Below are 14,901 nucleotides of genomic sequence, written 5' to 3'. Positions count from 1 at the left end.
ACAAGCAACAAAAGCTATCAGTTTCGGAGACTCGTATACAGTGACTAACCACCTACGCCGTAGTTATACGGCACCCTTAAAACGTATTCACATTAAATGCTTCCATCACTTATGTTCTAAGGAGTCTATCTAACCACTGTGGAAGAATAACATGAACTGTAAAGAATCACGTACCCTCCTTTTTGAACTTCCCTCGTCGGCGCGCAGCAGATGACAGCTACACCAGTGACACCTATCGCCACTGTTTCCAGACACGACCTTTCTGAAGGTGACTATCCCATTCGCGGTCTGTGTTGGTTAGGGCTCGGAAGCAAAGTGTAAGGATGGCATTACCTCAGTCTGATATCGAGAAGAGGAAGCAGATTAGCGTGAGAGGAATAGCACAAGTGGAAACTGTATCTACACTAAAGAAATCGTTTAATCGGCATCTGCATTACACTCTTGCCAAAGACCGAAATGTTTCGACACCGAGGGACTACTATTTTGCTTTAGCCCATTGTGTTAGAGACAATTTAGTCTCAAGATGGATCAGGACACAGCAGTATTATTACGAAAAAGACCCAAAGGTAAGTGTCTTTTTTATGTATGTAATTTAATGTATGCTGAAACATGCAAGAGTTGTAGCTTTGTCGTCTGCTTCTAATCCACATTTGTAAATAAACAAACAGCTGATTGTTGTGGGTAAACACCCTTTCTCGTGCTTTAAAAAACTTACATAAATAGCAGCATTAACAATTTCAAAAACTAGGACTGATTTTTTTTACTGTATGTTTCCGCTTGTATATACGATTAGCATTGTTCATGAGTAGTTGCAAATGTATATATCTTTCTAGTAAACTACGCAAAAACCCTTCTTTCTTAAGGAAAATAATTAAAAACTGTAGATGTGACATGCAAAAATTTCTGTTCGAATAATTTGATTAAGTTATAACCTAACACCATAGCCTCGAAATTTGTTTCCAACAAAGTCCTCTTTATTATCAAAAAGGAGAATGTAGTTGTCAGAAAAAATTCCACTAAAACATAATTTTCAATTTTGTACGCGGTTTTCTAATTGTTGTTAAATGTAAGGCAACGTGTTTTTTGCGCTGGATATTGAAATAAAATCTTACAGTACTACATGAATCTCGCGCGCCGGCGATTGTGAAATGACACCAACGTTTGCGTTTTCAGATCGGTGATATATTCGCATTATTCTTATTTTTGTGCTAATGTATAGTTCCTTTACGCATCGTTCTAGACTTAAAAATAATTGATATTTTGACTCTTGCTTTCAAGTATTTGTGGTATATTCCGATCTATGTGGTATTAATCGTAGATAGCTTCGTAAGTGGGCGTACAGAGGACATCTACTGTTACAGTATAAACGCTGTCAATTCATTTGATAGCCTCCATTTTTACTGTTTATATTTAAATCCTGTTGATATGTCGTTTATGGAGAACTGCGCAGAGTCGTAAGACAGGTCATTAGAGAGCATCCCGTCACTAAACGCGAAAGTACCTTCCTGTCCTCGAGGCTTCAAGCCTGAGACTGCCAGTTCTCCTCTTTTCTCAATACTTTACATTTTAATTACAGTCGCCAAGGCAGAGATATAAATTTTTTGGCCTGTAATTTATCGTTGCTAATCAAAACCAAAATGGAACCATTGGAAATGATTGTTCTGTGACGGTATTTGACGAAGGTACTTGTATTATCTATGGTCATTGTTGTACTAGTGAACATCTAAGACTCTACAGCTCACAGTTTTTTTGGAAATCTTATGTGGAATGTTAGAAGAAAGAAGAGAAGAAAGAAGGGATGACGGTTAGAGCTGAAAATCCTTCCAAGGCCACAAGGAACGCAGCGTTTGGTTTGGATATGGGTAGGGATAGAAACCCGTGGCGTTGTCAAAGAACCTTCCCGGCATTTGCCTGGACCACGGAATGCGTTAATCAGGTTGGCTTTACAGGAATATTAACAGCTTTCCTCCTGAATGACACCCAGTGTCATAACAAATTCTCCACTTCGGTCTATAGAGATGTAAAAAGTTACGTAAAGCTTGTTTGAAAAAATGTAAGGTCAAATATACAAACGAACGCGACATGAAGCAGGACATCTGGTGAAAGAAGAAAAGCTGCTAACTTATATTATTTAGACGTTGCCCCAATATGCCAATATGTTGTCGATAAATAATGGTCATTAAAAGCTTAGGTTCTATTAAAGAAGCTAAAACACACAACTGATGTGTTAAAGTTTCCGCAATTCTAACGCATAATTTTTTACATTTTCATGTTATTCTGTTGCGGTAAAGGTCACTTCGTACGAATACAGGTTTGCGTCTGTTTTACTCCTGTACTCTGCAAACCACTGTGAATGCATAGCAGAGGGATACTTCAAATTGTACGACGTAGGGTTCCAAAAATGGCTCTGAGCACTATGGGACTCAACTACTGTGGTCATCAGTCCTCTAGAACTTAGAACTACTTAAACCTAACTAGCCTAAGGACATCACACACATCCATGCCCGGGGCAGGATTCGAACCTGCGGCCGTAGTAGCAGTCGCACGGTTCCGGACTGCGCGCCTAGAACCGCGAGACCACCGCGGCCGGCGTACGACATAGGGCTTCGTTCTATTCCATTCGCGTGTGGAGTGCTTAAAAGTATGATCGCTAAATCCGAGCGCGCTTAATCACTATGTCTTCGCGGTCCTTGCGGGATGGATTCACGGGGAGTTGTATATTTCTCGATTACTAACTTAATACTGTTCCTTTTTTATATAAAAAAAAAACTCCTTACGTAGGCTTTCGCGGGAGCTTTCCTATGGGTCAAACCTGTGACCATATGTGCTGCCTTTTGTAAATGCCAATCTCCCCTGACAGTCATATTTGGCATGGAATCTGCACACTAGGGCTACATTCTAGCATGGGTCGTACGAGTGTTCAGTAAGGAAATTACTTCGTAGGCCCAATGCATTTTTCAGGTGCCCTGTCTGTTAATCGAAGTCTGCCATTTGATTTACCCACGACTGAGCCTGTAAGATGATTCCATTTCATAACCCTACAAACTGTTCACCTATGTATCTGGATGAGTTGACTGATTCCATTTGTGACTTATTGATATTGTAGTTTTCGTTGTGTGAAGTGTAGAATTTTACATTTTTGAGCATTTAAAGCGAGTAGCCAGTCTTAGCACAATTTTGAAATCTTATCAAGACCTGACTTGAATATTTCTGCGGCTCTTTTCAGACAGTACATCGTTTGGATAACGACATCATGTGCAAAAAAATTGCCAAGTCATTAATATACAGCATCAACAGCATGGATCCATGTATACTTACATAAAGCGCGCCGGAAGTTATTCTTTATCCAAGAGTACATAATGCGTTCGCCTTCGACCAAGAGATCCTGAGTCCAGTTGCGACAGCGTGTAGACACAAACGCGTTGTGCTATGTAATCTCTTTAGGATCTCACACCTGTGAAAGGGGGGAGGCAATTTTGAACTGCCAAGTGCCTGCCAACTGACATCCGCATTAGAGAAACAAGCGGATTAGGACCATTTATCGTTAGGGACTAGACCGTTGGTTCTTGTTTATTTTAGACCTTAAATGCCCGGCTATAACCTATGCCAGTGGTTCACAACCCGGGGGATGTTACCCCCTTAGGAGTAAAATGAAACTTTCTAAGGAGTAAAAAATAAACGATTCTATTCTGTTTCAGTCACGAAACTAAAATATTTTCAAAAGATCCTTACTATTATCTCAATTTTGTAAGACTCTAATATTGATCATATAAATTATCAATAATTATTTCGTTTCAGTTAGTAGCATTAATACGATATAGGTTACAGGCTCTTTAGATAGTCAACCCACTGCACATGTATGTTATGCTCTGTCCCGTATGTCGCTGATGATAAAAGTGAGACATATACGTAACAAATGCGAAATACCTCAAGAAAACGTTTTGTCCATGTTGTACATAGGACCTGCAGGAGTCCAGAAATTGCGTCATTACTCGCGCCGAAAGAGATAAATGAATTAATTGACAGCACGACACAGCAGGGCTACTATAGTGCTGTACAGAGTTTTTTTACTAGAGTGATCAGACGGAAAGCAATAACAGCCTGAAGTCGTCTTAATTTCTGCCATTTCAGAAGTAAGGACTGCAGCAACAACGTGATTTACGAACAGTAAGTATACTGCGCACATCTGAACTTGTTTGATTTTAAATGGGTTGCAGTGTGCAGCTCAAGCAAGTTCAAATGGCTCTGAGCCCTATGGGACTTAACTTCTGAGGTCCTCAGTCCCCTAGAACTTAGAACTACGTAAACCTAACTAACCTAAGAACATCACATATATCCATGCCCGAGGCAGGATTCGAACCTGCGACCGTAGCGGTGGGCGGTTCCAGATTGTAGCGCTTAGAACCGCTCGGCCACCCCGGCCGGCCCCAACCAAGTGTTGCAATGGAGAGGAAGCATGTTTTGTAACAAATATGTACCCTCAGTGTGGATAGTTAGTTTGCTTTTCTGAGAAGGAGTTGTGGGTAGCACTTGCGGTGCACCACACAGAAACTAAATATCATTCATCTTTCATCATTTTAAAAATGTGTTCGAAGAAAAGTCATTCATTCTGAAGTTTAGTTGGGTGCTAATGTTGGTGATTATGAGGGTGAGGGTGGAGGTACTATCTAATGTCTAATTGCACTCAGGGGTAATGGTCGAAGAAAGGTTGGGAGCCACTGACATATAGCCAGCCAGAAGACAATCATTTGTCAACTGACGTGGAATCGGATTCAGGAGAATGTGTGATTAAATCGCCCCCCCCCCCACCTCCCCCAGGCTATCTGGATTTCAAATTGCCTTGGTATCCCAGAGTTACTCAGAGTAAAAGCTGTGATGGGTACATTCCCTTTCCAGTCCAGCCGAGCAATTGTTCCCTCTCTATAGTGATCTCATAGTCAGGCTGACGTTAAACCTTAGTCTTGCTTCCTTTTTCTTTTCAGTTGTAACACATCGCCATTCTAAAATTCAGTTACGTTAATCATCGTAGTCAAAGACAGACACGTATAATATGTGTAATTCTTGTTGAGACTTGCACATGCTGCGAAAGTCGGCAGAAAAGATTTAACATAAGTCCGTCACGTCCGTTAGGAGTGGTCGTATTAACATCTCTCCTCACTCCATCATGTATCTCTTGCGAAATTTTTAACACATTTTTTCGCAGCAGTGGTAGTTCACCCCAAATGACTAACTAGCTTCATACGTCCCATTAAAGTAACTTCGTCTGTCTCGACAGTGATGTTGTTTCTGAACTACTGTAGCATACTTCCTCTTTCATGACACAGTGACTGGGTTTCACGTGCATCTACTGTTTTACACATATTGTGTTACAAATTGTAGATCCTTGTATAATGCGTTGCTTCGTCACTTCCGTGGCGCCACCTTATTCACTTTGCTCTCGTACTGCACTTTGTTTTCGGAGCGCATAGGGATCTCCTTATCGGTGTAACAGTTCACAGGTCTATCGCTGTCCAATTTTTTTATGATGTCAGTCTACGATGATTTCTTGTTACTAACAAGGGCAGGGGAGTATCACTAAGGCGTCGCCTAGAATGTTTGGAAAATTCTTGGAGAAAAAGGTTAATGTGGTTGGAACCAGAAAATAGTCCGACTCGTTACGAAAATAATATTTTGGGAATTCGATTGTTTTCCTAAGACATAATAACAGTTGCAGTTAAGCTGACCTTGATTGATCCTGCAGAGACAATCTGTTACGCATCGTATCATCTCTGTTTCCAAGGTGCTTAGTTGACGCTCTGCCTTCTCCATAGTAGGAGTTCCATCATTGTAGGAAACGACATGGCGGTGTTATAATCGATCGGTCTCAGGTGTCATTGGTTTTGGTCGCGCGCGCACGTGTGTGTGTGTGTGTGTGTGTGTGTGTGTGTTATCAGAGACTTTTCAAAACCGAGGTGCAGCATGAGATTTCTGTGTTTCTTCGTATTCACCAGTGTCTCTCTTCATTGCATTCATGTCTACATCTTCGACAGATAGATCCTACGTACAAAAGCATTTTTTTAAAAAAATTGCGGGGTTTTTAGTTCCATTAAGCCATTAAATCTCCTCTCGTGTCTTCAACTGTTTTCGTCGGGGTTAGTCTGAATGCCACGCCCAGTATAAAAGATTAAGTTCCAAGCTAAGCCTATAGCTCGCTCAACTTACATAGCGATAATATCAACCTTTCCTCGCAAATGATCTGTTTAACTGTATTCAAAACCAGTTTTATTAGAACTTTTTATATCGAGAACTTCCGTCGACTGAAACTTACATTGTTGTAGAAAGCAGATAATTACTTTGGATGGAAATAGTATTGTAGAGCAGCACCTTTCCGAAATCAAAGAACTGTTGAATAACGCATTCATCAAGGTTACATTTGTTGAGAATTTACAGACAGGTTCAAAATAGTTCAAATGGCTCCAAGCACTATGGGACTTAACATCTGAGGTCATCAGTCCCCTAGACTTAGAACTACTTAAACCTAACTAACCTAAGGACATCACACACATCCATGCCCGAGGCAGGATTCGAACCTGCGACCGTAGCAGCAGCGTGGTTCTGGACTGAAGCGCCTAGAACCGCTCGGCCACTGCGGCTAGCTTACAGACAGGACATGCGAAATTGTTAACAAGCGAACCGATGTTCGCAGGAGAGCTTCTGTAAAGTTTGGAATGTGGGAGACGAGGTACTGCCAGGAGTAAAGCTGTTGAGGACGGGGCGTGAGCGGTGCTTGGGTAGCTCAGTTGGTAGAGCACTTGCCCGCGAAAGGCAAAGGTCCCGTGTTCGAGTCTCCGCCCGGCACACAGTTTTAATCTGCCAGGAAGTTTCATATCAGCGCACACTCCGCTGCAGAGTGAAAATCTCATTCTGTGTAAGGCGTTATTATGTGACATCAATTTGAACTTGATGCGCCAAACTGATAGAGAGAAAAATGGTCGAAAGAGACAGACAGACGGATAAAAAAAAATGACGAAAGAATATTTTTTTCATTTTATACATGGTGATTCACGAAGATATGCAAATATTTTAGTATGATATTCTAGAAGTAAAACTGAAGGAAAAAGTTCCGATAAACCTAGGTCCGCAAATGTTTAGTAACGAAGTTACGACCAATAAGAGATTTTTCCTGAAATTTAGCAACTTCGCTAATACAATGCCATCGCAAAACTGTACGAGGTTAAAGTAATGCACAATTTCCGTTTATTTTATTGTTATTAGTCTAATGAATCTAATAAAACAAGTCCCGGATCTGCAGTAGTTTTCGAGAACATCCAGAGAAGCAAAGACGTAATTTCGTAAAATTTTTAATTTATTAAGTACTTGGCTCAAATTGTTTTTTAAATTCCAGACAATTTCACAGTTTTCAACAGAAGAACATTTGCCATAAATAAACACCATATCGGCGTATTCCTATGTCGTAAATTTGAAAGGCATCCCTATTTCACAAGTAAACTACAACAGTTACTATGTGGTTTCACTTAAATGCACTGTTGTTATTATGTTCTTCCACTGAACAACAAGAAAACTAGCACGTTTGAAGGTTAAGAAACGACTGAAACAGCTCACTAATGGTTGCTAATAACGACATAAACATTTCTACATTCTTAATGGAAAGTAAACAAATTTACTTGTAAGTAATCTTTGCTTTTGTAGATGTTCTGGAAAACAACTGCAGATACACGCCTGGGACATGTTTTCTTAGATTTACCAGACTAATAACAACAAAATAAATGGAAATCGTGCTTTACTTTAACCTCGTACAGTTTTGCGATGGCTTCATATTGGCCAAGTTGCTAAATTTCAGGAAAAATCTCTTATTAGCCCTAACTTCGTAACCAAACATTTGCGGACCTATGTTAGTATGAACTCTTGTCTTTAGTTTTACTTGTAGAATAACGTATCGAAATATTTGCACATCTTCGTGAATCACCCTGTATAATTACGAATTCAGAATTTTCGGATTTTTTTTCCTTTACTTGTAATGCGAAGCCTTGCTTCATGCCAAATTTCGTGGTTCTAGGTGAACGGAAAGCACTCTGTAAATCTTGGCGAGTGAGTTTCCGAATATCAAAATATGTGACGTAAATGGTCATATCTTTTGATTGCATTGACTTTATAGCTCAAAATTTTTACGCCGACGAGCGACTGTAATTCTTAATATACGACATACGAGGGTCACTCCAAAAGAAATGCACAGTATATATTTTTTTTTAAATCCATCATTTATTCTACATGTTTGAAAGTTTTACAGTGTGTAGATACATCCTTTAGGAACAATATTTTCGTTTCTCCACATAATTTCCATCCCTCTCAACTGCCTTACGCCATCTTGGAACCAGCGCCTGTATATCCGAACGGTAAAATTCTGGTCCAACCTTTTGGAGCCACTGTTTGGCAGCGTTCACAAGGGAGTCATCATCTTCAAACCTTGTTCCACGAAGAGAGTCTTTCAGCTTCCCAAAGAAATGATAGTCACATGGAGCCAGGTCAGGACTGTAAGGCGGGTGTTTCAGTGTTGTCCATCCGAGTTTTGTGATCGCTTCCATGGTTTTTTGACTGACATGTGGCCGTGCATTGTCGTGCAGCATCAAAATTATCAGAAACTCGAAACATTTTCGTAAATGTTAATGGGGCATGTTTTTGTACAGATTTATTGTAAATGCTCTGTGACTGTAAAAAATCCGTTTTCATATGTTGCGCAAGATGTCGCAAAAGCTATTGCTTTGTTTGTTTTTACGATAATTACCATTGCAGTTCTTGTTCATAATTATTATATGTATAAAAATTGAATGTTTCCGAATCGACTTTGTTATTCTGATTAAAAACTCACTGTTTCTCCTCATATACTTTGCAATGAAAAATGGAAAACCCACTGCCATGAATTGTGTTGTTGGACAAAAAGAAAATAATTTTTATTCAATAATGTAACTAATTTGTTAAAGATAATGCAGGTTTGGAAAACTTTCTGAATAATTGGTGGAACAACAAAAGAAAATGAAACAGAAGTGCCGGAGGAGGAATCGAACCCGAGTCCTTTGGCGTAAGAGTCCGAGCCCTAAGCATTTTTTTTTTTTTTTTACAAAACAAAGTTTTTTACGATACAAATCCATCCTGCCATAGAACAGCTCCAGTAGTACTGAAATAATGTTTATATTTATTTCTAACAGTTTCTGCGCTTTCAAAAATTTGTCCACTCCTTCCACGTTGCAGGGAGTGCATAGTTTCTTCGTCACATCTTTCGCCCAGTTCAAGAGAACATTCGTTGATATTTTCGCGATCCATTGACTCATATGGTGTGTAAAATTGCGGGTTTTTTTCTGCGCAAAAAGTTGTGTAAAACACAGCAAGTTAATATCACAGTGTCAATATTCTACAGCTTCAAGTTTATGGTTGTATGGAAAATACGGAACCTTGATGCCAATATTCCAAATGTATTTTCAACAACTCTGCGTGCCCTAGAGCGCGGTAATTAAAGATCTTTTCTTCCTTGGATAATTTTTCTTGACGATATGGCTTCATTAAATTTTTGCGAATTGCGAAGACATAATTACCAACAAAAACATACTCCATTAGGCCTATTTCCTGCGAATTTGCAATTCGTTGAGGTTTCTAGGCCAGACGGCGCCTCGGCAATGCACTAACATTTTATACTCATACGGCACCTAAGAAACTTTGGATCGATTTTTCCCGGGATTTTTCGGGTAGTGCGTCCTAATATTTTAACCACGTGAGGTGTTAGGGGTTCTCCTTCACCTCACTAAAATTCGGACAAATCCCCGAACCCACGGTGGTGCCGTCTCCTTGTAAGTTTGAAAACAAGCGGAAATGATGTATCTACACACAGTAAAACTTTTACACATGCAGAATGAAAACTGTATTTTTACAAAAATAGTATGTGTTTCTTTTGGTGTGACCCTCGTACAGTTGAATGTTTCCTGAGAAAAAGGGTTCTTGACAGACACACACACAACTCGTTTTTTCGTTGCACGTGGAGTGCAAGGAGAGGAAGATTTGGAGGTCTGCCCCGTGGTGCAGTGCCAAGCCAGACAGCTGATCGCTCGCCAGGCCCCTGGCACCTGCGTTTTAATTGTGCCGTTTCGCAACACTTGGACGAGTCCTAGTAGGAAAGTGAGCGTCTGCCTCTATGACAATCACCACCAGCCAGTGCGACACGTGACCTATTCCACTTTTTTCGCGATCATTTCCACGCCTAATCGATGCTCTACCGAGGTGCAAAGCTCATTGTTTGTTTCGAAAGTAAAGCTCTATGTACTGACTTGGCAGAAAATCGTAAGAAATTTTGGTCTTACGTCAAAGCGATAGGTGGATCAAAACAAAATGTCCAGACACTCTGTGACCAAAATGGTACTGAAACAGAGGATGACAGACTAAAGGCCAAAATACTGAATGTATTTTTCCAAAACTGTTTCCCAGAGGAAGACTGCACTGTAGTTCCTTCTCTAGATTGTCGCACAGATGACAAAATGGTAGGTTCGAAATAGACGACAGAGGGATAGAGAAACAATTAAAATCGCTCAAAAGAGGAAAGGCCGCTGGACCTGATGGGATACCAGTTCGATTTTACACAGAGTACGCGAAGGAACTTGGCCCCCTTCTTGCAGCGGTGTACCGTAGGTCTCTAGAAGAGCGTAGAGTTCCAAAGGACTGGAAAAGGGGACAGGTCATCTCCGTTTTCAAGAAGGGACGTCGAACAGATGTACAGAACTATAGACCTATATCTCTAACGTCGATCAGTTGTAGAATTTTGGAACACGTATTGTGTTCGAGTATAATGACTTTTCTGGAGACTAGAAATCTATTCTGTAGGAATCAGCATGCGTTTCGAAAAAGACGATCGTGTGAAACCCAGCTCGAGCTATTCGTCCACGAGACTCAGAGGGCCATAGACACGGGTTCCCAGCTAGATGCCGTGTTCCTTGACTTCCGCAAGGCGTTCGATACAGTTCCCTACAGTCGTTTAAAGAACAAAGTAACACCATATGGACTATCAGACCTATTGTGTGATTGGATTGAAGAGTTCGTAGATAACAGAACGCAGCATGTCATTCTCAATGGAGAGAAGTCTTCCGAAGTAAGAGTGATTTCAGATGCGCCGCAGGGGAGTGTCGTAGGACCGTTGCTATTCACAATATACATAAATGACCTTGTGGATAACATCGGAAGTTCTCTGAGGCTTTTTGCGGATGATGCTGTGGTATATCGAGAGGTTGTAACAATGGAAAATTGTACTGAAATGCAGGAGGACCTGCAACGAATTGACGCATGGTGCAGGGAATGGCAATTGAATCTCAATATAGACAAGTGTAATGTGCTGCGAATACATAGAAACAAAAATTATCATTCAGCTACAATATAGGTCAGCAACTGGAAGCAGTTAATTCCATAAATTATCTGGGAGCAGGCATTAGGAGTGATTTAAAATGGAATGACCATATAAAATTAATCGTCGGTAAAGTAGATGCCAGATTAATTGGAAGAATCCTAAGGAAATGCAGTTCGAAAACAAAGGAAGTAGGTTACAGGACACTTGTTCGCCCACTGCTTGAATACTGCTCACCGGTGTGGGATCCGTACCAGATAGGGTTGATAGAAGAAATAGAGAAGATCCAACGGAGAGCAAGGCCCTTCGTTAGAGGATCATTTAGTAATCACGAAAGCGTTACGAAAATGATAGATAAACTCCAGTGGAAGACTCTACAGGAGAGACGTTCAGTAGCTCGGTACGGGCTTTTGTTGAAGTTTCGACAACATACCTTCACCGAAGAGTCAGCAGTATATTGCTCCCTCCTACGTATATCTCGCGAAGAGACCATGAGGATAATATCAGAGAAATTAGAGCCCACACAGAAGCATACCGACAATCGTTCTTTCCACGAACAAAAGGAGACTGGAATGGAAGGGAGAACCGATAGAGATACTCAAAGTACCGTCCGCCACACACCGTCAGGTGGCTTGCGGAGTATGGATGAAGATGAAACATTACTGTTACGTGTGTAATTGAACAGTAATTTCCTCTGTTGTTATGACGCTTGGTAAACTGTCCTCAACACGACAGTTGAACACCACGGTGGTTATTAGCCATGGTCCTTTTGCGGCAGGTATGTTCTTCCCTTCCTCTAACATTAGAAACGACTTAACGAGCCACTTATAGCGAGGCCTGAAGTTCAATGTGGTCGCAGAACCACTCTTGGGCAAAACATGTTCGTATAAATGTGTTGTGTGTGACAACTTCTTTGAGTCCTCAGTCTTCTGGCTCGCATGATGTGGCCCGCCAAGAATTCCTCTTCTGTGCCAATCTTTAAATTTCAGATCAACACGTGAAACCTTTGTCCTCAGTTTTTAAGTGGTTTTCTTCCAATTTTTGTCGTTCAAATGGCTGTGAGCACTATGCGACTTAACTTCTGAGGTCATCAGTCACCTAGAACTTAGAACTAATTAAACCTAACTAACCTAAGGACATCACACACATCCAAGCCCGAGGCAGGATTCTAACCTGCGACCGTAGCGGTCGCTCGGTTCCAGACTGTAGCGCCTAGAACCGCAAGGCCACTCCGTCCGGGTTTTGTCGTTCTCTACAGCTTCTACCATCTGCAGCTCCCTCTACTGTCTTGAAAGTTATTCCCTGATGTCTTAACACATGTCCTAAGCGCTGTCGGGCGTGGTCGGCACTTGGATGGGTGACCATCCACGCCGCCATGCGCTGTTGCCATTTTTCGGGGTGCACTCAGCCTCGTGATGCCAATTGAGGGGCTACTCGACCGAATAGTTAGCGACTTCGGTCACGAATACCATCATAACGACCGGGAGAGCGGTGTGCTGACCCCGCGCCCGTCCTATCCGCATCCTCCATGAGGATGACACGGCGGCCGGATGGTCCCGGTAGGCCACTCGTGGCCTGAAGACAGAGTGCTTAACACATGTCTTACCATCCTGTCCCTTCTTCTCGTCAGTGTTTTCTATATATTGCTTTCCTTGTCGATTCTACAGCGAACCTCCTCGTTCCTTACCTTATCAGTTCACCTAATTTTCAACATTCGTCTGTAACACCACATCTCAAATGCTTCGATTCTCTTCTATTCCGGTTTTCCCACAGTTCATGTTTCACTACCATGCAATTCTGTGCTCCAAACGTACTTCCTCAGAAATGTGTTCCTCACATTTCGTACTAGTAGCCTTCTCTTGGCCTGAAATGCCCTTTTTGGGAGTACTAGTCTGCTTTTTACGTTCTCCTTGCTCCGTCCGTCATAGGTTATTTTGCTGCCTAGGTAGCAGAATTTCTTAACTTCATCTGCTTCGTGATCACCAGTTCTGATAAGTTTCTCGCTGTTCTCATGTCTACTACTTCTCTTTACTTTTGTCTTCCTTCGGTTCACTATCGGTCCATATTCTGTACTCGTTAGACTTTTCATTCCATCCAAGAGATCGTGCAATTCTTCTTCACTTTCACTCAGGACAATAAGGTCATCAGTGAATCTTATCATTGATACCCATTTACCTTGAATTTTAGACCCAGTCTTGAACTTTCCTTTTATTTCCGTCATTTCTTCTTTGATGTACAGATTGAACACTAGGGCGAAAGACTACATCCATGGCTTACTCTCTTTCTAATCCGTGCACTTTGTTCATGGTCATACACTCTTTTGTTCTCTCTTAGTTCTTGGACGTACTATTTATTACTCATCTTTCCGTATAGCTTATCCCTATTTTTCTCTGAATTTTGAACATCTTGCACCATCTGACATTGTCGAACGCTTTTTCCAGGTCGACAAATCCTATGATCGTGTCTCGATTTTTGGCTAGTCTTGCCTCCATTATTAACCGCATCGTCAGAACTGCTTTTCATGTGCCTTTACCTTTCCTAAAGCCAAATTGATCGTCATCTAACAGATCCTAGATTTTCTTTTCCGTTCGTCTGCATATTATACGTGTCAGCAATTTGGATGCATGAGCTGTTAAGCTGACTGTGCTACAATTGTCGCACTTGTCGGCTCTTGTAATCTTCGGAACTGTATGGATAATATCTTTCCGACAGTCTGATGGTATATCGCCAGTCTCGTACAATCTGCACACCGACGTGAATAATCGTTATGTTGCCCCTGCCCCCAGTGATTTTAGAAATTCCGGTGGAATGTTGTCAATCCCTTCTGCCTTATTTAAGTCTTCCAGAGCTCTTTTAAATTCTAATTGTAATTCTGGATCCCCTATCTATTCCCTGTCGACTCCTGTTCTTCCTCTATCACGGCATCAGACAGACAGACAGAATCACTGAATTTCTTTCGCTTACAAGTTATTCACTGCCACGGATGCGAAATGAAAAACGTGACTCTTCTTAGCGTCTTCGTGTCGCATGTTAAGACTTCAACGTACAAGGGGACAGCGCCTACTTACTGTCATCGATTTTGTACAAACTTATGGTATAAGCAAGGCTTGACCAGAAATGTGAAAGGAGCGTGAACTCCAGATGGCCAAGCGTTTAGGGAAAAAAAGCAGTTTTGGTACTGGTTGAACTAGACATGGGCCATATATATATATATATATATATATATATATATATATATATACTCCTGGAAATGGAAAAAAGAACACATTGACACCGGTGTGTCAGACCCACCATACTTGCTCCGGACACTGCGAGAGGGCTGTACAAGCAATGATCACACGCACGGCACAGCGGACACACCAGGAACCGCGGTGTTGGCCGTCGAATGGCGCTAGCTGCGCAGCATTTGTGCACCGCCGCCGTCAGTGTCAGCCAGTTTGCCGTGGCATACGGAGCTCCATCGCAGTCTTTAACACTGGTAGCATGCCGCGACAGCGTGGACGTGAACCGTATGTGCAGTTGAC

At 41.5% G+C, this 14,901-nt stretch overlaps 1 protein-coding gene across 1 annotated transcript in view; it reads left to right on the top strand.

The window, feature by feature from the left end:
* The first annotated feature begins 270 nt into the window (after window positions 1–270).
* The window catches only part of LOC124802423 (glycogen phosphorylase), a 166,584-nt gene continuing 151,953 nt past the window's right edge, over window positions 271–14,901 (top strand). Inside the window, exon 1 of the mRNA XM_047263191.1 lies at window positions 271–566. Coding sequence (XP_047119147.1) covers window positions 324–566 — 243 coding nt within the window. The 5' untranslated portion in view covers window positions 271–323. The remainder of the gene's footprint in view (window positions 567–14,901) is intronic.

Source organism: Schistocerca piceifrons, chromosome 6, assembly GCF_021461385.2.
Source record: "Schistocerca piceifrons isolate TAMUIC-IGC-003096 chromosome 6, iqSchPice1.1, whole genome shotgun sequence".
In the NCBI taxonomy this organism is placed as follows: domain Eukaryota; kingdom Metazoa; phylum Arthropoda; class Insecta; order Orthoptera; family Acrididae; genus Schistocerca; species Schistocerca piceifrons.
The sequence above is the reverse complement of the archived record's forward strand: the minus strand, read 5'-3'. Positions and strand labels throughout refer to the sequence as shown.